The sequence below is a fragment of the Diachasma alloeum genome, unplaced genomic scaffold (assembly GCF_001412515.2).
Source record: "Diachasma alloeum isolate Michigan unplaced genomic scaffold, Dall2.0 Dall_scaffold_00539, whole genome shotgun sequence".
NCBI classification, from domain to species: Eukaryota; Metazoa; Arthropoda; class Insecta; order Hymenoptera; family Braconidae; genus Diachasma; species Diachasma alloeum.
The window spans coordinates 227,030-251,755 of NW_021680671.1; the positions used below are offsets into that span (position 1 = coordinate 227,030).

At 35.4% G+C, this 24,726-nt stretch overlaps 2 protein-coding genes across 6 annotated transcripts in view; both read right to left on the minus strand.

The window, feature by feature from the left end:
- Positions 1-5,888: 5,888 nt before the first annotated feature.
- On the minus strand, positions 5,889-13,322 carry LOC107042925 (DNA topoisomerase 3-beta-1). The gene is made up of 4 exons (XM_015264180.1): positions 13,143-13,322; positions 10,524-12,076; positions 8,494-8,936; positions 5,889-6,569 (listed from the first exon to the last, which is right to left on the minus strand). Exons 1-4 carry the CDS (start codon positions 13,231-13,233, stop codon positions 6,104-6,106), a joined length of 2,553 nt encoding a protein of 850 aa, XP_015119666.1. The 5' UTR covers positions 13,234-13,322; the 3' UTR covers positions 5,889-6,103.
- Positions 13,323-14,587: 1,265 nt separating this feature from the next.
- The window catches only part of LOC107042922 (alpha-N-acetylgalactosaminidase), a 26,813-nt gene continuing 16,674 nt past the window's right edge, over positions 14,588-24,726 (minus strand). For all 5 annotated transcript variants that reach the window (XM_015264178.2, XM_015264177.2, XM_015264175.2 and 2 more), the window contains exons 3-8: positions 22,573-22,747; positions 20,665-20,839; positions 20,437-20,531; positions 16,712-17,071; positions 15,396-15,560; positions 14,588-14,935 (exon numbers count right to left, since the gene is read on the minus strand). In XM_015264178.2, coding sequence (XP_015119664.1) covers positions 14,747-14,935; positions 15,396-15,560; positions 16,712-17,071; positions 20,437-20,531; positions 20,665-20,839; positions 22,573-22,747 — 1,159 coding nt within the window. In that variant the 3' untranslated portion in view covers positions 14,588-14,746. The remainder of the gene's footprint in view (positions 14,936-15,395; positions 15,561-16,711; positions 17,072-20,436; positions 20,532-20,664; positions 20,840-22,572; positions 22,748-24,726) is intronic.

Sequence of the window (24,726 nt, forward strand, 5' to 3'; positions counted from 1 at the left end):
TTTAGTTTCGCCGAGTTGGTGTTAGCTCGTACTTTACAGAGGTGAATATAGAAGAAATGATGAAATAGTATATTTGGATACAGGTAAGACGGAATTTTCCCTCGGCTTCACCTCGAGGCGCCCACTTCACACGAGCTGAAAATTCCCATCACACATGTGTCGAACAACATTTGTAATCATTCTGTGCGAAAAAGTAACTTTTTCGCGAAAAACGACGCTTTTCCACCCATTGTGATGAAAAATGTAGTTCAATACTCATTCAATACTCAAAGTGTGTTTTGGCTCGTGAAATTATATCACTCGTCTTCGGCTCGTGCTATAAACCTCCCACGAGCCAAACAGTATTTTTCCGGCCTGTTGCGATGGGGTTTTTTACTCGTGTGGCGTTGGCCTCCGAGCCGTAGGCGAGGATTGGCCACACGAGTAAAAAACCCCATCGCAACAGCCCAGGAACAATATTTTTCTGTAGTGATTTTCAAGTTTTCGAGTTTGGGAAGTATGTAATACCAATTCCCAGACGAGAAACCGTGACAAACAGTACAGAAAAAACCCTTTTCCGCACTCGTATCAAAATATACTATTTTGACACTGCTGCTACGTTCACCTCTGGCCGAAAAGTGCCTGTTCGTTTATTCGTGAACAGCAGATAAACGAAAAGTCTTTAGGTTGACTTGTAAACGAAAAAGGCACGGTTCGACCACTCACTGAAGGTAACATCACTGTCAAAAAATATTGTTCGACACATATGAGACGGGAATTTTCAGCTCGTGTGATTGGCGACCCGAGGCAAAGTCGAGGGCTTCATTAAAGAAGGCAATTTATGTAGCGTTCCACACTGAGAGAAAAATATGATTCTTCTGACTATATTCCATCACCATCGAATTATAGTCAAAAAGTCCTCAACAATTTTTCATGGGTTACGGTAACTATGGCCGGAGAAGTAATTACTACAATGGAATGTAGTCATTGCAACTATTTTATAGTTCTACTCGCGATAGATTTGTCGTGGTTACTTTTGAACTTTGGTTAGTTTAACTGCATTTTGATTTGCAAAAATTATGCTTGTGAAGTTACTATAATGTTACGTGCCGCATACAAAAAAAAATCGTATCGTTCGCCAAAACTGCCTCAACTATTTTCTTATGGTAAATCGAACTTCAGATTTTTCTCTCAGTGCACATCTATGTGACGTCATAGGAAATGATTGGATGGAATTTGGATGAGGTAGGAGGGGAACCGGAATTATTCTCAATATGAATAACCAGAAAATTTTTACTGAAAAAAATTGATAGTCCTGACCGGGGTTCACACTCGTAAAAATGCCGCCTCACTCGTATCGAAATATGCTATTTTGACACTGCTGCTACGATCACCTCGTGCCGAAAAGTGCCTTTTCGTTTACACGTAAACGATATCACTATAATTTCCATGGAATGATGGCATGTACGATAAAAATGAAAAACTGTGGATGAAATTGAAAAAGAATGAGATCATTCTCAAGCATTATCCGCGGAATGATAATGAAGATACTTTGTTACAAATACTCTTTCCAGAATGAAACTCATGCCTTTAATTTTAGCTCAATTTTTTCTCGAGGCAATACTTTGAAAGAGTTTATCGTACAGATATTTCTGTTTACCTCTTGGGCTGCTGTTGCCAAGTTTAATCGGGTATTATCGGTGAATGGGTTGGAAGAAGTTTTAAAAGTACTCTCCATAATAAAGCTAAAAATATGGAAATTCCAAACTCATTCAACTTTTTAAATTCCCATTCGGATGAGAATATCTCCTTATGTCCTTATGCTGTAATGAAAACTATTCATATTTGTCATGAAAAATAGTCTGCGTTTCTACAGCGAGTGGGGGAGACTAACACTCGAAGGGGGGGGGATAAAAGAGGGGGAAGGATGAGCCATTAACGGTAGTAATATCGAGTGGAGTGTAAAAATAACGGGGCATAAAGTGAGAAGATGAAGGAGATCAAAAAGAGGAGAGGGGGAGAAATAAAAAAACAGCGAGAAATGTGAATGAGCGAACGAAAATATCTCGCTGCGTTTCTGCAATACTCAAACTAATGTTTTTTTCCTCTCATTTGCATCTGTTTTTGTGTTTGCCACCGAGTTATTATTATTATTCTCCATTCGCGGGTACTCGGGGGAGTCAAGTGACAAACGGAAGTATGCACTTTTTATTCATTTTTCTTTCAGCCAGTCAAGTTGAAAAGATAATAAAAGAAACTGAGAGATTCTCACCTCGTTGCTTCTCGTTGCACTTTTTTACTGTTAAATTAGTTTCTGTGTTTATCAGTTTCATCTCTCGTAGAATTGGATTGTAATTCCTTTACTCTGAGCGGGATATAACGGGGAATTGTTGACCTGGGGCAATCTCAGTGGCAGATTTTCACTTTCAATTTTCAATTCAGTGCGGAGGACAATGGATGGAAATCCATTCGCTCTATCTGTGATGTTCCTTCCTGAATCTATTCAATTTTTTTCACTTCTATCGCTTGTGGATTGTTTGCGAGTCGTTTTCCACTTTCCTTTTATCACATCATCTTCCGAAAAACGACGAGCCGGCATGAGGGAACAATCATATCACTGGGCAATGGCGTTGTGAATGGGTTTTGGAAGGAAAAAATAACGATTACGAGTTTGTCGTGGTGGATTTTTTTCCATTTATCCTTCAGTTATCAACGGACAATAACAATCCGATAAAATTTTTCATCGCTGGTTTGAATTATTGGCTGATTTTTTTTATGTATTCTATTTTCATAGAATTTTTTATGTATTCTATGAAAATTGAATACATAAAAAGGATAGGAATTGAATTTATGGATATTGGCTCATTGTTTGAAAAAATATTTCAATTTTAAAATTTACCCTAGACGTTGAAAAATTAAAAATTCTGTTTTCGTGTTGATCTCGTTTCTCTTCCTCTTTTCATTTTCATCCATCAAAATTAGATAATAGAAAGAAAATACATTGGTTTGTCTTCATTATTTTAAAAAAACGTGAAATTTTCAAGATTGAATAATCGATTTTTTAAATTTATTTTGGATTTTACTTGTTTATTTCCTGTTTCTTTGAACGGAATACGATCACAGAAATTAAAAATATTAATCTTCCTCCATTTTTTACGAAGAACAATTTGAAAAATTTCGAAAAGACACAGAAACATAGATTTTTTTATTTTATTGATACTGATTGATGATGATCCATCTCTCTTTGCAATTTCTTTCTTCGCTTCCATTGAAATGAGATCACAGGAATGTTAAATGTTCATATTCGTTCACATTTTCAGATTGGTACTAATTAATTTAAAGATTAAGAAAAAAATGAAAAATTTTAGTCATGATTATTGAAAATTGTGTGTCGATCTGTATTCTCGTGTGATTTATGGAGAATTCTTCTTCATTCCATGTTGTAATTTGTGAATTAAGGAACAAAAATATATATAATAACAATAAGAATGAATAAAATTAAATTAATCAAATTATGCAGACGGAAATGGAAATAAAATAAAATAAAATAAGAGTAGAAATTAATCTAGCGACGGGCGCAAAGCGCCCGTTCTCTAGTCAACGGCTTAAATGGGTGTCTGGGTGTACATCTCTTTTAACCCGTGGGAATGCCTTCGCGTGTCCCGGAAGAGAATTAAAGACAGCAAGTAGTGGGGTATCATTCATCGTTTCGTCCCTTCACCCTTCTTCATTTATCGTAAAAGAGGGGAGAAAAGTAAAATCTGCGGTCACAGACGAAGTGGAGGTGAAGTGTTTCGTGTAAAAAATAATGACCCGAATTGAGTGGAAAATTAGAGGCTTCAGTCCACTTTTTCCTCCTTGCAATTGTAGTTATTACGGAATTCCGAGATTTGAGGGGAATTAATTTTGCGGATGAGAAAGAGGAATGGGGGATATGTGAAAGCACTCAATCCTATTGATCTCTGGGATTACAAAATTTATTTACACAAGACAGTATTATCTGTGAAATCCTCATTATTTTAATTGGTCTATAAAAAACACAATTGGCACAGGCTCTTAATTCATCAAATTAAGATATCAGCGAGAGCATTTAATTAGTATTAATTAAGTATCTGACGTAGATGAACACAGAGTACTTGACAGATCTTTCGATCAGGTACAGAAGAAATTGTGATTCATTGAAATTAAACTCAAATCAATAATTTCATTATTGATAGTGTTGTTAGAACATTCAGAGTATTGAAAAAAAATTACAATGATGTTCTTATTTCTATTGATCACGGAAGCTAATAATAAAAAATTGGCAGTACCATCCATTAGTAAAGTGGTAAAACGTAATGAGTCTAATATTTTAGCGTTGTATGGCCAGAGGGGCGTAAGTGGTGTGTATAAACATAGCTGTTATGCCTCTTTGGCTCTACGACGACGACTTGATTTTAGAGAAACAACGATAAAAAAAAAATTTAGAAAAACAGATCAGAAGACTTTTATTTCTTACATTTTGCCACTCCTCTGTTGAGTCCGTCTCGTTGAGTGGTAATTACAATTTCAAATAGTGGCTTTACAAGAAAAATTTTTGACCTTTTCTTACAGCTGAGAAAATTTCCCACGAAGATTGTCTTCACATCCTCCTTTAGATCCACTCATTACGAAGATAATTCCGTAACTAACATCTTGTTGAATGTTAAATTATTCAATTAATGAATGGGTCTCTGTAAAATTATCAGAAGGTATTGTTTATAGAAAATCTCCCTGGTTAGAAATAATGTTTCAACATTTCCTTCTGAGTCAACTCCTTATATTTTGACACTCCACTACTGAATTCATCTTATTGAGTGGTGAACTACCCAATTAGAGAGTGACATTTATAGCATAATGTTTTTACTTTCTCTCAGCTGAAAAAAATGTTTCACGAAAAACATCTTCACATCCTTCTTGAGATCCACTCATTACCAAGATAATTCCGTAACTAAAATCTTGTTGAATGTTAAATTATTCCGTTAATGAGTGGGTCTCTGTTAAATTATCAGAAGGTATTGTTTGTAGAAAATCTCACTGGTTGCAAAAACTGTTTCAACATTTCCTTCTCAGCCAATTCCTTATATTTTCACACTCCACTACTGAATTCATCTCATTGAGTGGTGAATTACCCAATTAAAGAGTAACATTTATAGGATAATTTTTTTACGTTCTCTCAGCTGAAAGAAATGTTTCACGAAAAATGTCTTCCATGTCTTCCATCCATAGAATCCATTCATTACGAAGATTGTGGGGTTGTCTCATGAAATTTTTCTATTGAAATATGAAAAGTTATGTCCAATTAAAGAAACATCCGCATTATGACGCCACAAGGCAGATATTTCAATTGCCTATAACTTATTGATTTTTTATTATTTATCGAAATAAAAAAAAAACGTATCTAAAGTTTTTCATCCAACTTTCAACAAAAAATTCATATAAAACCTCAATTCAACAACTAACATTTTGTTGAATATTAAGTTATTGATAAATTTAGAAGGAAACGCTCAGCAGAAAATTTACTTTAATACCCCCTCCTCGCCAAGATAACATGTATGAAAACATTCAATAGAAAAACTTAGCGAATTCGCTAGAAAGGTTTATTGGAATTCTCGTTAAAATTCTGTTTGGTTTTTACGCAGATTCTGTTAGATATTTAATAGGAAAAAGTCAATAGATTTCGATTTTTTGTTTGAATTTTTCTCTTGAGATTTTTTCCATTAAAATTCTTGGGCACGGATTTTCCAAATTTTTTCCGCTATATTTTATTTTACTTTGCATTACAGGATCCAAGTGAAAAAAACTTGGAAAACTCATGCGCAAGTGTTCTTATAGGAAAAATTCTAAGAGAATATTCGTATAGAAGAATCGAAATCTATTAACTTTTCTTATCAAATATTTAATAGAATCTGTGCAAAAAAGAAATAGAATTTTAACGAGAATGCCAATAGAATTTGCTAGCGAATCGCTAAGTTTTTCTATTGAAGTTTAACATACGTGAATTTTCCAATTACGTTTTACCCCATCACTTCTTCATCAGTTTCCCACGTCTGTCAAACGTCAAATTACGTTAATTGTTATTCACTGTGCATTTCACCTATTTATTTCACACAAAGTAAGCAGCTAATTGCGCCATCTTGTCCTTGGGTCTTGGTTTGCCTCGACTACGACCTTTGGCATGGCCACGTCCCCTAGTCATCACAGGCTTGGAAGCTACAGCCCGATGCTTCTCCACCAGTGGTCCAAACTCCGCTGTACAAAACACACAGCCAGTCATCTCAGTTGCCTCATTCGGTAATTTGCTCTTGTCCTCTTTATACTGAACTGTGATGAGTTGCGCACCACATTCACAAACGTCAGTGTCAACAGTCACCTTGTGAGCATTCTCAAAGAAGTGAATAATAACATCACATCTGTTACATCCTAATTTCCATTTTGGTGCTGCGGATGGATCCAGCACTAGAATACCAGCTTCACACTCTGGACAACTCGAGAGACCATTTGAATTTAATCCATGAGGACAGGTTGGGTGGGTGCAAGAATTACAGCCAGTGTTTCCTTTCTTCATGTCCCTGGAAGAAAAAGTGTTCTTTCGTCTTATGCACATTATTTTCAGAGTTTTTTTAGGGAGAGTAGAAGAATTTCACTCTCGATTATTTAAAAAGAAATGGTCATAACTTCTATTACGAAAAATCAAAATATTGTTCATATCACTATTGACATATCATAGAATTGGGGGTCAAGAACTGATTAAATTGTTGGCGAAATGAAATAATATTTTTTTTTACATAAGAATTCCTTTTTCTTGCTTTTCAATGAGTGTAGACTGAGCTAAATTCAGTACCGGAGTGGTAAAACGGTACAAGTCAACTTTGACTATTGACCAGTTTTCAATGAATATCTGGGAAGAGAGCTACAACAAATGTAATTATGAAAATTTCGCCATCTCCCTTAGATTTGGAAATATTTCTCAAAAACTCAACTGTAAAATAAGTTGACTTAAACCGTTTTACCACCTCGCTACTGAATTGATCGATTTTTTGAGTTAATCATTTAATGATTTGGGGAATTCATGAGGTGCAGAAAAATATTGTAAACGAATATTTTTGCAGCATTCACAGTGATTTGAGATACTTAAAATCATTGTTTCAGTTCTCGCAGATTAATTTCGTCTCTCGTTGTTTCATGAAAGGGAATGAATCAAAAAGTTCTTCACAAAAATATATAGAAGGACACGTTTCGTCATTTATAATGCTGAGCTTAATCAATGAATTTCCCTTCAGTTGTAAATACTTGTAAAGCAAGCCAAAAGTATTAGTTTTACCTTCCCTACACTCTCTGATTCATTAATAAGTATTCGAGATACTCAAATCATTACTTCCTTCCTTATAGATTAATCTAGTGTTTCGTAGGTTCGTAAATGTAATCAATAAACCTAAAAGTTCACAAAAGAAGGCACAAGAAAAATAAGAACCCTAGTGGAAAATCCAAAATTATAGCGTTACATACCTGATCAGAATCTGATATGGTAACTTGATCAGTGTCTGATCAAGACCTGACTAAAATTTCCACTCGGGAAGATAATGAAATGTACCATTTTGACCATTTTTTAAATGTTAATAATTCCTTGAATTGTTGATGGAATGCTCTAATTTTCATTTTTTTCTGTACAAATTACACTTTTTTTAAAAATGAATTTAGACTCAACTCAATTAGTAAACTTGCAATCAGTAAACTGCTTCATTAGCAATAACGAGACATTCAGAGCATTGTTTGTATATTTTGAGATTGATCTATTCTTTCGTTAGTTCATGAAAGAAACGAGTGGACTAAAATGTTCTTGGAAAAAAAAAATAAAAAAAAGGACACCTTTTATTCTTTTTATTGAGCTTACACTCAGCTTCATCAATGAATTTCTTTTCAGCTGTAAATACTAGTAAAGATGGGGAAAAACCACTCAAATCATTATATCGATTCTCAGAGATTAATCCATGCATTGAATAAATAAAAAACTTCACAGAGAAAAACAAATAAAAGAAGTGGAATGTACACTTTTAACTCATTGAATTATGGATGAGTGGGATATACTCTTTTTCATAAAGAATACACCTTTCCCTTTTCTTCCTGAGTTGTAAATAAAAGAAGCAAAAGTTCGTTTTACCTCCCTTACGCCAGAAAAATTAGTAAATTCATAAGGTACACGAAAAAAAATATAGACAAGTCTGTCTGCTTCATTAGTAACCACAAGACATTAAAATCATGGGTTCTATCCTCAAAGATTAATCTCCTCTCTCGTTACGTCTTGAACGAAACTACTAAATCGTTCATTTAGTATCTCAATGTATCAGAACTGTGTCATCTTTATTAAGAGCATAGGATTTTTCCCCCAAAATCCCCCCGCAAATCCTTCCCTTGTATGAAAGATTTGTGGTGAGCAAAATATGCAACGTGAGATTGCGTAATGAAAATTTTAATTAAGGAGGGAAATAAACTCACCTGAATGGCGGATTATTATAACAATATGGACAGAACGTGTAACTCTTGCCTCTGGTACCAGTCGACCACGACAATAGTTCAAAATCGTCGAGTGGACACTTGAGCTCCTTATAAATTCTGATATTACCATTTTGTGGTAAATTGTAAGTCTCGTTACAATGGGCGCAGTGAAGTCTCGATGGTTTTGTCTGGATGTATTTCATGTAACGACGACACTTGCCACATCGCGAGTGAGCTTTGCCCGAGGCAGAGAGAGGAGAAAAGGATACCTCGAATAATTGATCCATACCATCGATACTCTGAACAAAGTAATGGAATTTTTGTTTGAATACTTCGATTGTGTGCTGCAGTACAGCGTAGAAATCAGCACGACCGAGGGCTATTAAATTCAACTGCTCCTCAACTGCTGAACGCATCGTTGGGAGGACTAGGTCCGGATCAATCTGCAATTAAAGGATCGTCGTTAGAGTTTATTGTGAGTCGTTGGGTCTAATAGAGTTATTGGAAAGTGGAGGAAACTCATGATTCTATCAACCTGTTTATCGGTCTAACTCGATCAATATTTTGAAAGGGAAAGTGATGGGATCCAATTTATGCAGCTAATGGAGCAAGAAAGATTGAATGACTCTTTACGATCAATAATGTCTCTTTCCATTCTTGTAAGAAAGTTTTATGACTTTCATTTTAAAGGTGTAACTTTCTTAACAGATTTGATATTGAAGTGATGCAGGGTGGGAGGTAAATCAAGGGGGAAAATATGGATTATCTCGCTGATAACTTCGAGAGCAAGGGGTTTAGAGAAATTTATGATGGTTTTTCTGTAGTGAATTTTATGAACTACAAAAACGATATCATGTTTTTCCACGAATCCACCAGTCTGATGGAAGAATAACATACATCAATTCACTTTGATTTCAGTTTTTTGAGAATATTTCTAAATTGAAAAAGATTTCCGAGTTTTCAGAGATATCTTTCTCGCACTGAGACAAAAAATTTGTTCTGCCGAAAAATTATATGTTGACTTGAAGAGATCTTTTGTTGAATTGATTTACTTGTGGACAAGAAAAAGTTTCCACCAAAACATGATAATTTTCGTAGACATTTATGAATGTTTGCGTCTATTATACCTTCAAAAATTTAATTTTGTTGAAGCTTCTCACATGGCTTTCTTATTATTCAAAGAAAGACTTCAAAATTTTTTTCTATGAATTTTGTGAGTTTTTGACCATGTTTTGCATCTCAGCAGAGGTCAATTGTTTTTTTCAAGCTTCCAATATCTATTTTCGATGGACATTTTTCGTTCCTTCGATTGACCATGGTGCCAATTAGTTCACATCGTCAGAAATACTTTAAAATCGCAACAAAAAAATAGAAAATTGTGCGTGATACCCCCTTCTCCCACCTCGATTGAAGATTTTTTTTCTTTCCTTAACCAAAGTGACTATTTTTATGAAACAAATTAACAAATTACTGGGATTCGGATCCGTTCTATCTAAAAAGAATACACCACTAGTGTTCCACCGATACTATTGGAAAATTCTGTAGAAAATATTTTAGAGACAAATCAATAGACTCATATTCTTACATACAACTCATTCTATTGAGATATCTTCATTCCTCACTATAATTTTCTTGCACTGGTTTTGTTTTCCTCTACACATTTTCCAATAGAAATCCAATAGAATCTTTTAGTGAATACGGTATATTTTTCTGTGAAATTGTTCCATAAGTGAAATAAAAAATCGAAATAATTCCATTCCCATCTAATTTGATTTTTTCTTTACAATATTTCAAAATTAAGGAAAAACAGTGAAGTTTTTTTCAAAGGATTTTGTGACATTCAGAAGGGAAATTGTGTATCGAGATGATTTAATTTCTCCTCACTTCCTATATTTGGGAAATATTCTCTAATTTAATTGACGTATTGATATTTTCCAAAGCAAAAAATTGAAATTAAGTTTTTGCTAATTGTAAAAGTGAGAACGAAACTCCACGTGAAAAAGCAATAATTCTAAATCTCATAAAATTACCTTTTGATACCCATGAACAAGCACAATTCCTAGGGAAGTGGGAACAAGCTTCCTCCCGGCCACAACACTCACATAATTCCTGATGCAAATATTATTAATATGCACGGGTATAGAAGCATCAGTTCCAATTCCATGTTTCTCCATAAGCGTAATCAACTCCGATTCAGTCAAGTAATCCGGGGGCTGTGTGTAGCACTCTAGGAGCTTAGTCTCCTGGATATTCACCCTGTCCCCGATATTGAACCTGGGCAGGGCTTCATTAGCGCCCAGAGCCTGCCAAGTCAGGAGACTCGTGTATCCAGGATCAATGAGGGTAGTCCCAGTCAACGAGAAACTCTCAATCCCAATCTCAAATTTAACAGTCGTACTGAGGTACTTGCAGTCTTTGGCAAGAGTGGCAATGAAGTGTCTAGTGATGTAATCATAAATCCTCCAGGATTCACCATCGAGTTCATTTCTGGAGGCAGGCTTCATGGGGGTGATGGGAGGATGATCCCCAACATCGTGCCCCTTCTTCGGTCTGTTAATTCCACTCGCTAGAATTTTTCTCACGTCGTCTCCCCACTCAGAACTATTCTGCTGCTGCCTCAGAGTAGCCAGAAGGTCAAAATTCTCTGGATAAGAAGTCGTCTCAGTTCTGGGGTAACTGATGTATCCCTGGGTGTACAGACGCTCAGCAATCTGCATGGCATGGTGAGGCCCCATCCCAAGACCAGAGCTCGACACCCTCATCAACTCCACAGTGTTCAGGGCTATTGGTCTCCCTTTAGTCTTCTCAGAGCTCGAGATATTGACGATTGTTGCTTGCTCGTGCTCCTTAACATGGGACAAGAATATATTCGCGATTTCTTTGTCGAAGGAACGCCCCCTGGACCAGCTGAGGACCATATCCTGGCCCTCAGAGGTCTTAATCGTCACTTGAAGGACCCAGTAGGGGTCAGGCTTGAACGTCTGGATCTCGTCGTGCCTCTGAACGCAGAATCCAAGCGTCGGGGTCTGGCAGGGACCGTAAGAGATCAAGGAAGCGTCCAGGTCCCCGTATTTTCCCTGGAAGAATTTAGTCTGGAATCTAGTGAAGGCACAGCCGATACGGAGATCCAATTCTTGTCGTGCATCAACACTTCTAGCTTCGTTCTCGTTGGGCTTGACGAGGTTCTGCAGGGCTGCTTTGATGTCTCGATCTGTGATCGCTGAGAATTTGGCTCTCCATATGTTGTGAGGGCTCAATGGGGGATTTCTTCGCTCCTGGACTGCCTGGATCACCTCGAAGCAGATGTTCTCACCCTCCTTGTCGCAATCCAACCAGAGGATGAGGTAGTCACAGTGGGAGCCTTCCTTCGCGAGGAATGCCGGGATTCGCAGCTTCGGAACTGCCTCCTTCTTCTCGGTTTGACAGATGAATAATTCTGCTGGGTCTACTTTGTCCCAGTTGTTGTATTTGCCGATGAAGTCCAGACTCATCACGTGACCGCAGACTGATGTCATTTTAAAGCTGACGGTCTCTGAACGGAATTGACCGATCCATTCGTGCACTGAGCACGAACCGTTCATCCCTGAAAACAATTTGTTATAGGTTTTTAGTAATGGGTGGGATCATGAATGGTTTGATTATCAAAGTAGTCATTGGGGCTTGACCTGTGACATTGAAGAGTTTTTAAGGATATCCAAGTATCTCTTACAGTTTGGTAGAGACCATCCTGTAGATTCAAACATTTTCAATCATCGAATTTGTTAATTAAATTGTGAGAAAAAATTTATTCAAATTACATTTTGCACGGAATTATCATTTTTTAAATCATTCGTTGTTTGTAAATAAATAACTGAAATTGTTTAAATTTCTATTCAACCGTTTCATTTCTTACTAATTGATTTTTCGGTCATAAATTTGAAATTGAAATTGTTTGAACTTTCGGAAACCTTATTTTTGTTTGAATCGTCACGATATGGTACCAAACAATAAATTAGAGGGCTCAGAAAATGTTTTAAATGTTCAAAGAAGTTCGGCTACTGGATCAGGTAGATATTAGGAAATTCATCTTACATAAATTCACACTACAAAGTTTAGAACAGGGGTTGAGCTATCATTAGAAAAAAAATTAAAAGAATGGGATAGAAATTAAATAGTAGGAAAAGACAGTGATGACTGAAGAAGAATAGCATTCTCAGTTTTCATTTTTTAATTCATTCTTTAATTAATCTCCCTGAATTTACAAAAGATAATATAATATGAATGTATGAAAAGAGCATCATAACTTTTTCTGCGCAAAAAATTCGCTTCGAGCGTGTCAATTTGTTTTTCTACGTGGACTGGCAAAATGTGGTATCAAATAATAAATTACAAGACTCTGGAGATACGTTGAATGTTCAAAAATTTTGGCTGCTGAGCCAGTCCGGTATGGCTATATTTACCTTACGTAAATTCACAGAAAATAATTTTTTGGAGCTCTCATTCCACTCTTCAAAAAATTAACCTACAAATTTTTTCCAACTCTTCGATTGCCAGGTATTCAGCAAAACCACTCAATTATTGCACTGTCGAATTTTACCTATATTGTCGTATAATTCGTGGAAGTTTGAGTTTTTTTGACGTTCTAAGAATGTTTCAACTTTCTAACCTACCTTTTCTGTTAGAACACTTCCCATTGCTGAGAATATTCGCCAGAGAAGCCGCAAGGGACGGCTTCTCAGCCACCATCAACGCAGTTTTCATTTTTCAGTACTTTTTTCAGGAATTCTTTAATTCATTGACTATCCGATACCGATAACAATGGTTTTTACAAAGCTACTCCACTTTTTGACGTCTTCATGGCAGCCGCCATGAGCAAACACTACCTGCTCATCTGAACACAGATACACAGATAACTCCGAAGAATCTAGCATGCAATCTGTAATAAACAAAAACAAACCAAAAAAGTAATCGGGGGAGGGTGGGGTAAAATGAGCACTTTAGACCTTTTTTAAATTATTCATAACTCAGAAACAAATTTATCAATTGAGCTCAGTTTAGGCTCGTCACAAAGGGAAAGAGTTGTCCTTTGTATGGAAAAAAAATTATTAACTTTTATCAACATTTCAACCCCTCATTAACATTTTAAAAAAAAGTCAAAAGTGTCTGCTTTACTCCATCCTTCCCTACTCTAATTTTGGAAAATCTTACGCTATTTTGCCGTGGAATTTCCTTAAAAACGCGGGTGCCACCACTGAATTTTTTGGTGATCATGGTACAGTGCCATGGATTGGAGAATATGAAAAAATTTCACAGAAAAGCCTAGTGAATTCTAGACAATTTTATTGGATTGCTATTGAACTTTCTATTAGTTTTTGGCCGCTTCTATTGAAAGGTTCAAAAGAAAGTATTCTATGAAAAGCATCAATAGAATGCGATTTTTGTATAGAACTTATTCTAACTGAGATATTTTCTATAGAATTTCCTCACTTCAAATCTTCCAAGTTTTTTTGTTCCATTTTCTTGATGGAAGGGGAAAGAAAAATTTGGAACTCGTGTGATTGGCACTTCACACTTATGAAAATTCCATCTCACTCGTATCGAAATATACTATTTCCAGGCAGATATCACAAAAAAAGTTTTGTTGCGGCCTAATGACGAAATGTACTAATTTCGTACGTGTAGCACACAAATTTTTGCTAGAATTCTTTCTCCGAGTATGCCACTTTTATTATAGGCTAGTGAAATTACCACACCGGCAATATGGATCGCAAATGGTTTCTTGTGTATGTCCGTTCTGAGTAATTCCTCATTTCGAGGTTTGATTTAATCACGGCAATGCGCCATGCATACAGAGTATTGATTGAATGAAGATTCATTTGTTTTTTTCAAATTTTCATAGAAGGTCAACAACAGGGCGGTTTTCTCAGTTCTGGTGATTGTCCGTACGTTCTTGCATTTTCCCTGTTTGGTGCATTCTGTGTTTATTACAGATCAGATGCCAAATTGTTCGGAGTTATCTGCTTATCTGTGTTCAGATGTTTATGAGATCTGGACCTACCCCAAATGAATCGATCAACAGTGGGGCGGGAGAACTAGAATCAGTAACAACTCATCACTCATATTTGTTCCATTTAATTTCATGTTTCGTCTACAATTGTGTAAAAATTCATCAGTAACAATCAATCAACCTGTCATTAATAATTAAAATGAGAGTATTAGATCACTGCTTAATTGGCAAAAAACGTAATAAACAATACAAAAATAAGGTAACTATCTATTCGAAAGAGTTCTGTCTAACTTCGAACACCGGACTGAATGGTGAAAATCGGGAATAATGGTTACGTGCGAGTATAGCGTCTAGGTAGATATCACAACGAAGGATCACAACGCCCGAGGGATTCACTTTGACCTTGATCTTCGTCTCGGGAACTAGGATACCGTACTTTTCTTCCTCGTAGAGATCCTGCAATAGAAGCAATTCGTGTGAATAAAATGAGAATCAAGAACTTGAAGCAATGGTTATTGCTGCTAGCAATTGCCCATCAAAAATCTTGCTGGCTCTTCAAAACTTCATGTCGATGGCTAGATAACAGGCAAGTGTGTCAGCATGCGAAATCTATTGTTCTTACACTTGTCTATTATTTGTCTTCATCAATGCATGAAGAGTAATTTTGTCATAAATTCGTCAAGTTGCTCTTCATGCATTGGTAAAGTTCCTTTCTATGCATTCCCTGCTCCAGTGAAGTGAATAATAGTGTTAAACGGTCAAGGTTCCCCTTGCAGTTGTTGAATTTTAGAATTGTCCTGTTATTAATTTTTGGAAACCAAAAACTTCACATGTCCCAAAGACCTTTAAGCGAAATGCACTTCACTGCCGACCGAAACGATTAATTAAACCGTGGGAGAATTGAAAAATATCTCACCTCAACTTTGTAACCTTCCGAAAAATTCAGTCCCAATTCCATCAGCGTAACTGACACATCCGAGGGCGTGCCATCCGTTCTCCTATTCACAAAGGCAAGAGCGTAAGAGTAATTGTTCTGGTACACTGGAGTAATCGGTCTAGCCCAAATTTCGATGCCTTTGTCCTGGAAAAATCATTGAAAACTTATGAATAATGAGATCACCAAGTCATTGAGGCTATTCAAGAATGTGTCTATTGTATATTAAGGAACAAAATTTTGTTACACAAAGCTTTTATGGACTAATAAAAAAACCACAGGTTGATAATAATTCTATTAGCGAATTAAGGCCCGGGTGTACTGTCTTTAGAATGTTATCTCGAGGTTTTTTTTCATCTTTCGTAATCTGAATGATCATGAATGAATAGTCAAAAAAAAGTAGAAAAAATTCTTAATTTTTTCAAAGAGCATTTTTAATTTATATGCAGAATAAGTTGTATAACAAAAAATTGAAAAATGTATCTGATTTACGCTGACAAATAGCGGCCTGTCACCCAATATCATGCAGGAGGAAGACAGATTTCGTAAATCTTTTCCCACACTGCACAGAGACATTTATTACGGAAAAGGTTCTTTGAAAAAAGTTGTAATATTTTGGAGAATTTTTTAATCACACTTTTATCACATAAAAATGGCAGATGACTACATACCACTGTTTTGAAAATTGAGATACCTAGCTGTCACTTCCCATGAGGAGTTAGTGTTTTGTTATCCACCATGGAAAATTACAGCTAATAGATAATTTGCCACAGCGAATCAGATATTTGTAATTTCCACTTTTTTCAACTCATTCTGAATCTCAATTAAAAACGCTCTTTGAAAAAGTTCAGAATTTTTTCAATTTTTTTTTTATCATTCTATTATAATTTTTGGGAATTTCTACATGATGTACCACTCAATTGACAATTTTGGATTACGAAAGATGAAAAAAATCCAGATAACATTCGAAAGATAGTACACCCGGGCCTTAATTTCCTACTTTTAAATGTTGGATAACCACAAAGAAAAACCCCCGGTTTTTATTTCACACAAAACAAACATTTTTTGAAAGCAAAATAAAGTCAGTAGTAAATAGTATAGAACAAGGAATGTTTGCCCAAAAAAAATGTCAACTTTTTGAAAGAACGAAATCTATTTTTGCGACGAAAAATTGTCATCTCAGAAAATTCTCCAAAGGTTCAGCACAAGATCTTTCATTCTTGCTCACCATTTTTTTAGTTCAAATAATTTTTGTTGTTAGCGTATTTTATGTGAAGAAAATGAGATATTGATCGAACCTTGTAAATTCTGCGTCCTTGGATGCCCAATGGGTCCTGATCAACAGCAATGATCTTTTTATTTTGAAGAATGGCTTTGTACTCAGGCCTTATTGTCCTGAGGTCCACTGACATCAACAGTGGTGCAGCGAAGATGGCCCAAAGTGCCATTTGCGTTTTACTCTGTTCGTAACTGAGCCCAAAGTTACCGATTATCAGCATGTCTGGATCATTCCAGTGGCCTGGTCCTGCATTTGGCACAATGCTGTCTTGATTGTCACCATAGTAATCAATTATCGTCTCCACACTCGCCCAGGAGTCCTGAATGTCATTGTAGTTTCTCCAGAGATTGCAGTGGTTTATTATGCTCGTCCAATTTGGCTGGAATTTTAAAAATTATTATCTTTTAAAATCATTCCCTATAACGAATGCTACAGTTTTGGATATATTTCATTCTCTTATTTTCCAACTAAAGTCCGTGGAAAACTGTTGGGAAAAAATTGAAATTTCGAGGGCCGTTGACTAGTAATATTCAGGGGAGCGACACTGAATTCGATTTGAGAGGAAAAGAATCATTAAACTTCAAGATTCACTGAAAATTCAATGGAATTTGAGACTTTTTGAGCAGCACAAAGACGAAAATTGCCCAACTTACTTGAATTTTCAATCAAAACATGTACACTCAGTACCAATTTACGTTGCATTTCTGATTAATTGAAAATTCGGGAGTATATTTACCTGATTTTTTCTGTTTTCTATTAATTTTCATGAAATAATTGAACTGAAATCTATAGTTTTCACTGATTTTGCCACAAAATATTAAATTTTCAATGTCAGAATTCTTTGAAATTTCAATGAAGCTAAAATGTGATAAAAATTTCCTCAGAAGTGTACTGGACATTTCAGCCAAATTTTCTCAACAGTGTGACATAATCAGTATCAACCACATTATATTCTGCGATATATTGGTATTGTTTAAAACATCTTTTTCTCGTGAATTAATAAAGGAACGTAATTCAAAAACAGCCAATCATTGTCTACATAACGTAAAAACATTCCTCGATTTTTTCATTTTTAGTGACAAAAGAAGGTTCAATCTTCTTTCACCACCGAAATATCCTAAATTGTTGATTTTCTCATGAGCCAATGGGTTAAAACTCGATATTTCAACATTGTCAGTTAGCGCAATAATAGGAACGAGCATGCGATGGAGCACGAAATTATGGTTACAGAATCTAATTATATTTTTCATCAATTCCTGTCAGTATCGAATATTCTGTAAATTTTACTGAGAACTCAATGGTTTCATGTTCGAGAAAAGTTCTATAATTTTTTGGGCTAAAGAGGGGCATACAACAGCATATAATATTGCCCGGCGCGGTCCCGGCTGAGCAACGGGCTTCGATTTTCGGCAGCCCGGCCGCCGGGCTTGGACCGAGTTCGGCCCATTCGTTTTTCCCTACCTGGGAAGTGCAAACATTTTGAGATCTAAGCCATTGCAAATAATTTACTTCTTAATTTACTTCAAGTAAAGGTGGTCTACATATTAGCAAATTTTTCTCTCAGTGTACTAATCAAGAGGCTTCTAATTCGATTCTTTGCTATTATCCGGAAACTTAGTTTTTTCAATATCGAAAAAAATATCTAGAGAGTATAACGAACAAAGCCATATACGGTTATGTGTAAGAGAAAACGGTTCAAGACTTTGAATTCTTGGATGAAAGATGGGAGAATACAGTTCTAATAGACGCAATGTGTTAAATTTCGTTTTTCAAACATCGTTTTCTCGAAAAACGAAATAGTATATCTCAGGGCGAGTGCCATGGAGTTTTTTACTCGCGTGGAGTTGGCGTTTGAGGCGAAGGCGAGGACTGGCCAACCACGCGAGTAAAACAACCCCATGGCACTAGCCGTGAACGATATTTTTCCGTAGTGATTTTCACCTTTACGAGTTTGGGGAAGGGCCAATACCAATTTCCGGACGAGGAAAACTGAAGATCAGTACGGAAAAGTAAGTTTTTCGGAAACTAAGGTTGATATTATGCCCAAAACATACTCTTGGTTTATTCTAAAAACTCTGGAAAGGCTTTTCCCGAGAAAAATTGCCCGAACTACTTGGAATACCCGATTTCTTCTTAATGAGTCGTTTTCGAGAGAAATATGAGAAAAGATTTCTCATAGGTGAGACAATCTCCATGAAAATAATGTCGCCTAATAATTTCGTGAAAAATCACTCATTACTCAGATTATAGCGCATGTTCTCATTACACTCCTGATACCATATCTTCAGTGCATTCATTCTATGTTGATACGTGAGAAACGTTTCCAATAAAGAGTGTCTTTTGACGACTGATTTCATCACTCCAATTCTGATTGTATATCTGTGATACATTCATCATTTCATTGTAATTATACAATTATCTCAGTAATGAATTGTGAAGCACAATATTAAGAGAGTTTTATGTAGGTGAAAAAATTTACAATGAAAACTATCGCAGACAATTTCTCCTAAAATCATTCATTTTCTAGATAATGACTCATTGCGTGACTCCAATTCTCCATTCATATAGTTTAATGTATTCATTATTCATATTATTGACGCATTCAACTCGGAAATGTGTCATTTTACTGACAATGTCAGAAGAGTTTGTTTGTAGTTGGTGTAATTTTTCCACTTCTAATTCTAATTCCCTGAAGTATCATCATGCATGTATTAATTGCATATACGTTTTGATTTTGGCAATGGGTGATTTCAGGTCCAAAGTTCTGAAAACTTTTCTCAGTAACTGAGAACGTTTTCAACGAAAATATATTTTTCCGAATTCCCATAAGAGCCGTGTTTAAATGCATTTTTTAGAAAAATTCAAATGTTTCACCCATTCTCCTAGAGTATCTAGAATTTTGCATACGGGTTTTGAAGAAATCAAAGAATGTATTAAAAAAATCATCAATTTCTTGACCTTTTTCGACACCCCCCACTTTTCCACTTTTTATAGTGGTCCGCGTGCGCTGTCGTGCTTCTCTTATGCCGCACAAATACCCAGACGGACTCTCTACTTCCCTCACACCGATACTTCTCCGGAGCTCCGTGCGACAATGGGTTAAAAACTAATATAATATTCATAAATTTAATGAAACCTCCTGAAACGTTTCCATATTCAAGTTATTATTGAATCTTCTTCATACGTTCACTAGTATTTGACGACTCTTATTCATTCCAACACTAGACGTTTTACCCTAAATCACTCATTATAGACATAAACGGACTTTTTATGTCTCACTTCAGTATAATAGAAGCTATCTTTAATGTTTCTAGTAGTATTCATTAGAATTTTCCATTATTCTTTCGAAAAACTGTCGGTTCGGTAAATGAAAAGAATACTTCCTCTACACGAAGAGAAATTCCTCAGACAAAGTCTAGTGGCAATAAGGTACAATTTCTAGGGATTTCTGTGAAAATTTCATGTAAAACCGGGAAAAATTGACGTGTTACTCATTAAAATTTCCAGTGCAGGCAGTAGTATTTTTCTCCGTGTAGATTCCCAACTGAAAAGGCCTTTCAATACTTTTCACAAGTTGGTGAGAATTGCTTTATACATTTGAAGATTCTCAATCATAAATTTTGTAAATTAAAATAGATCCACCCTTTCATTTTGGGATCATTCCAATAACTTCCCCCCTTCAGGTAGAGAAATTAAAAATATCCAAATACCCATAGGAATTCTATTCTATCTGTATTCACTCACAGTTATCCCCGCATAGATTTGATAAACTGGCCAGCTGCAAGAATAAACCATATTGCGCCCGGTGCTGTTCATGTGATAGCCGAACTCAGGATACCCTGAAGAGAGAAATCAAATACGATTGATGGCAATGTTTTTTATTACCTTCTCGCCATTGTGCAGAAAAATTGAGAATAATCATGCAATTGTTTATAATGGCTTTCTGAAAGAACAATCAAAATGAAAAATTACCTTTGTCCATGTCAAACGGATCGGCATAACATCCATCTAATTTGACATAATCAACGTCCCACGATGCGAACATGCTTGCATCTCTCTCCATGTGTGCAATGCTGCCGGGATATCCGCCGCACGTGTAATTGCCATAGTCACCGTAGATACCGAACTTGAGTCCTTTCGAGTGAATCTGAATCAATTTTCCCCATTACATTACGAAATCTATCATAATAATGATTCTTGCATTCATGATTTATCCATAATAATAGCGAAATTCATAATTCATGGAAACTATGGGAATAATGAGAAATTGATGTGAGAATACACAGTTTAATTCTCGTAAATCACTCTTCAAATGGGAATGTGAGAAAATTACTCCGTCGGGAAATATAGATATAGATAGGGCAAAATGGAGTGTTTTTAATTATCACCATGTGGGCGTTAGCTGCGTGAAATTTATCAAACACAACGCAACCAAATTCATTTTATTCCATTGATAATTTAGCCAGGAGAGCCACATTGAATTCAATTCAGGGGGATTTGGAATTTCTTTAGCAGAAGAAAGACGAAAATTTCTTAACTCTCTTGAATTTCTAATTAATTGAAGATGTAAAAATATAATCATTTGAATGTTTCTAATTTCTATTAATTTTCATAATTGAACTAAAATAGAAAGACTTACTCATCAAATTGTAAATTTGTAATAATTAAATTCATTGAGTTTTTTTGGAACAGAGAAAAAATATACAGTATTGGAAAAAAGAATGGTAACATTAATTCAGTAGCGAAGCAGCAAAAAGGTTTAAGCTCCTTTGACTATTGCCCAGTGTTCAATGGATATCTCGAAATTTAAGGGAGATAGGAAAGTTTTTGTCATGACCTTTTTTAAAGCTCTCAATTCGCTCTACAAAAAAGGTCATTACGAGAATTTTGTTATCTCCCCTAGATTCGGAGATATTCTTCAAAAATTCAGCGAGAGGCTAAATCGACTTGGAGCGTTAAACCACTTCGCTAGTGAAATTCGAGTCAGGGGAGAAAGAATTGTAAAATATCAAAGTTTTCAACAGCAGAAAGACAAGAATCCTCCACTCGAACTTCCTCGAATTTTCAGTCAAAATACGAATATTCAGTACCAAATTACACAGAATCTTCCATGAATTGAAACTTCAAGAATATATCTACCTGAATTTTCCTTATTTCTCCTCATTATCATGAATCACTGAAAGTGAAAGTTTCCATTGAGTTATTCATAAAATTCTGAATTTTCAATGAACAAATGCTTTGAAACTCCAGTGAAACTGCCATTTCATTGCTTTCAAGAACACCAGAAATTTCACACAAAAATTTTCAAGAATGTCTTCATTCAAATAATAATTCAAGTTGCATCATAAAATCAATTTCAGTAATTAATTTGTGGTCTACATGAATTGAAAAGATTCTTCTTCTGGTGTTTATATTGTTTATCCAGGACAAATGAGTATTTAAATTCATATTGCCCGGGACTAACTTCCATGAAAATCCCTGATAATAACTCAATTCTCTCAACATTACTCTCACCAAGAAATGTGAAATAAATCACACACGCAAAAAAAGAAAGTGAAAGAAGTTTCCTCGATCGTAAAGAACCCCAAACAAATTGCGTATTAATTTGTTACATGTAGATTCGACAATTAATAGTTTTCTCATTCGACAATTATCGGTAAAAGTGATGGAAAAAATATCATAAGTAGCATGAAAGATCAAGATTGGAGGAAAAAAAATCAAGCTGAAAGATCACTCTGACACACCGAGAAACTAGAAATGTGAATGAAAGAAATTCAGCATGAAGTATGTGGAAAGCAAGTGAAGGTGAACAGGGAGTGTTGGAAATAGCTACAACTGTTGCAAAAACTGGATGTTCCGGATGGGATAGGATGATCTTACATAATCACCGAGATCCTTGAGTCCATACGGGAATCTCTGGCGATCTGGGATGAGATCGTTGGTGGGCCCACGGTTTTTTTCCGACCAGCAGTCATCGATATTTATGTAGTTGTATCCGAGATCAGCGTAGCCCTCAGCCACCACAATATCTGTCATTGTCCTGAAGAGTTGATCGCTTCAAACATAACTTTCAATCAATATTCAGAGAGAAAAAACTTCATCAGAGAGAGGAAACTTCATCAATATTCAGAGAGAAAAAAATTCTACACTGAGAGAAAAATTTCCCAATATGTAGATCATGTTTACTTGAGAGAAGTAAATTACTTTTAATGGCTTACATCTCAGAATATTTGCGCTTCACGGAACTCGAATAAATTCTCATTTATCGCTATCGTTGCGCGTTACATCATGAATGTATTCCATATCGAAACAGAGGTGCATAAAAAATCATGAAACCATTAAATATATATTGCGACAATGGAAAAAATAATAAATAAATTTCCGACGAAATCATATTTGAGTACAAGAATATTTTAAAGCATGAGACCTTTCTCAGGCCACATGAGTTGAGATGCCTAGGAGAATTAAGTGATTGAAAAAAAATTACTTGTCTCAAGTAAATATGCTTCAGATATCAGAGACTTTTCTTCTCGGTGTAGTTTCGAATACGTCTCTAAAAAATTCGTACTGAAATCTAGGGAGAAAAAAATTCTGAAAAGAAGTAAAATTTTCGTATTTAATATATGAAAATTGTCCCTCAAAATGAAAGAAAAAAAGTTCCAATTATCAGTCATTTTTACTTAAATCTAGTATAAATGTACTTAAACTACATTGCTTCTTATTTTAGGAAAATGTAAGGTCTTGAAAAGTCTCGTGTCAAGAACATTCAGGTTCTCAATTTAGGAACAGTCTCGTTCTTAACCCTTAAGGGTATTATGGCGGGGTCCATAGCTGGAAAAAAAGCAGAGAATTCAACGAAAATTGCTGGACAGATTATTCAATCCATTTGAAAGCCGTGTGCAAAATGTCAAGACCCCTACTTAAACAGTAATAATGGGAATAATTTTTGAAGTTGCTACTTATACACGCAGTTGAATGGGGCATCGGTAATTTTTGTGAATTTCCTACGTTATGAATAGATTCAACCGCGTGTATAAGTAGCAACTTCAAAAATTATTCGCATTATTATTGTTTAAGTAGGGGTCTTGACATTTTGCACACGGCTTTCAAATGGATCGAATAATCTGTTCAGCAATTTTCATTGAATTCTCTGCTTTTTTTTCCAGCTGTGGACGCCGCCATAATACCCTTAAGTGGTCGCAGCTCTCCACCGAACGTTGTTGGTCGTACGGTAAGAGAATCCACACCCCGTGTATTTTATGATTTTAAGAAAAAAAAATTTATTCCACGTCCACGGGTTGTTTTGAATTTTCAATGAATAAGAAATGGGGGTATAGAAGCGAAATCGTTTTCAGATAATCCAAAAACTCGATTTGAAAAAGTGCAAAATTATGAAATTTTGAAGCTAAACATGGGGATTTTCAGCGAGGTGAGTTTTCAGAAGATTTTAATAATTCATTGGTGTACGTCTGGACCGAAAAAAATACGTTGATGTGCTCCATATATTTGAAAGTAAGAATACACATTTTTATGGGTTTTTCATTCACCAAGTTTTTGTGTAAAAATAAAAAATAAAAAAACGGCGGGGATTCCCTCATTATCGACCACTTAAGGGTTAAACTGATGCTTCCGCTTATTTGAAAATGAATAGGTTCATGTTTATAAATTCACACTTTGAAGCACCATTTGACACTTTGATTCAATTAATGTCAAATTGATCTTCAGTTATTTCAATAATTTTATTTCTTTCCATCCTTCTTAGTTGAAAAATACGAAAGTTCTTAATTTAATAACAGAAACGTGACCATTCTTAATTTAAAAATCCAATAAACTTTTCTGCCTTGAAATAAGTAGATTTTTGAGACTAAATTCTGGCAATTTTTCTTTAAAGTTAAGTAACCAATTTTTAATTTTCAGTACAATACTTTCTCAAACCATGAGTTTCTCGAAATCCGTAACTTGGTTTTTGAAACTAAAAACTTTCGTTACTGTTAGGGGGGGGAGGATTCTATTTGATTTTATGTCACGCGATTT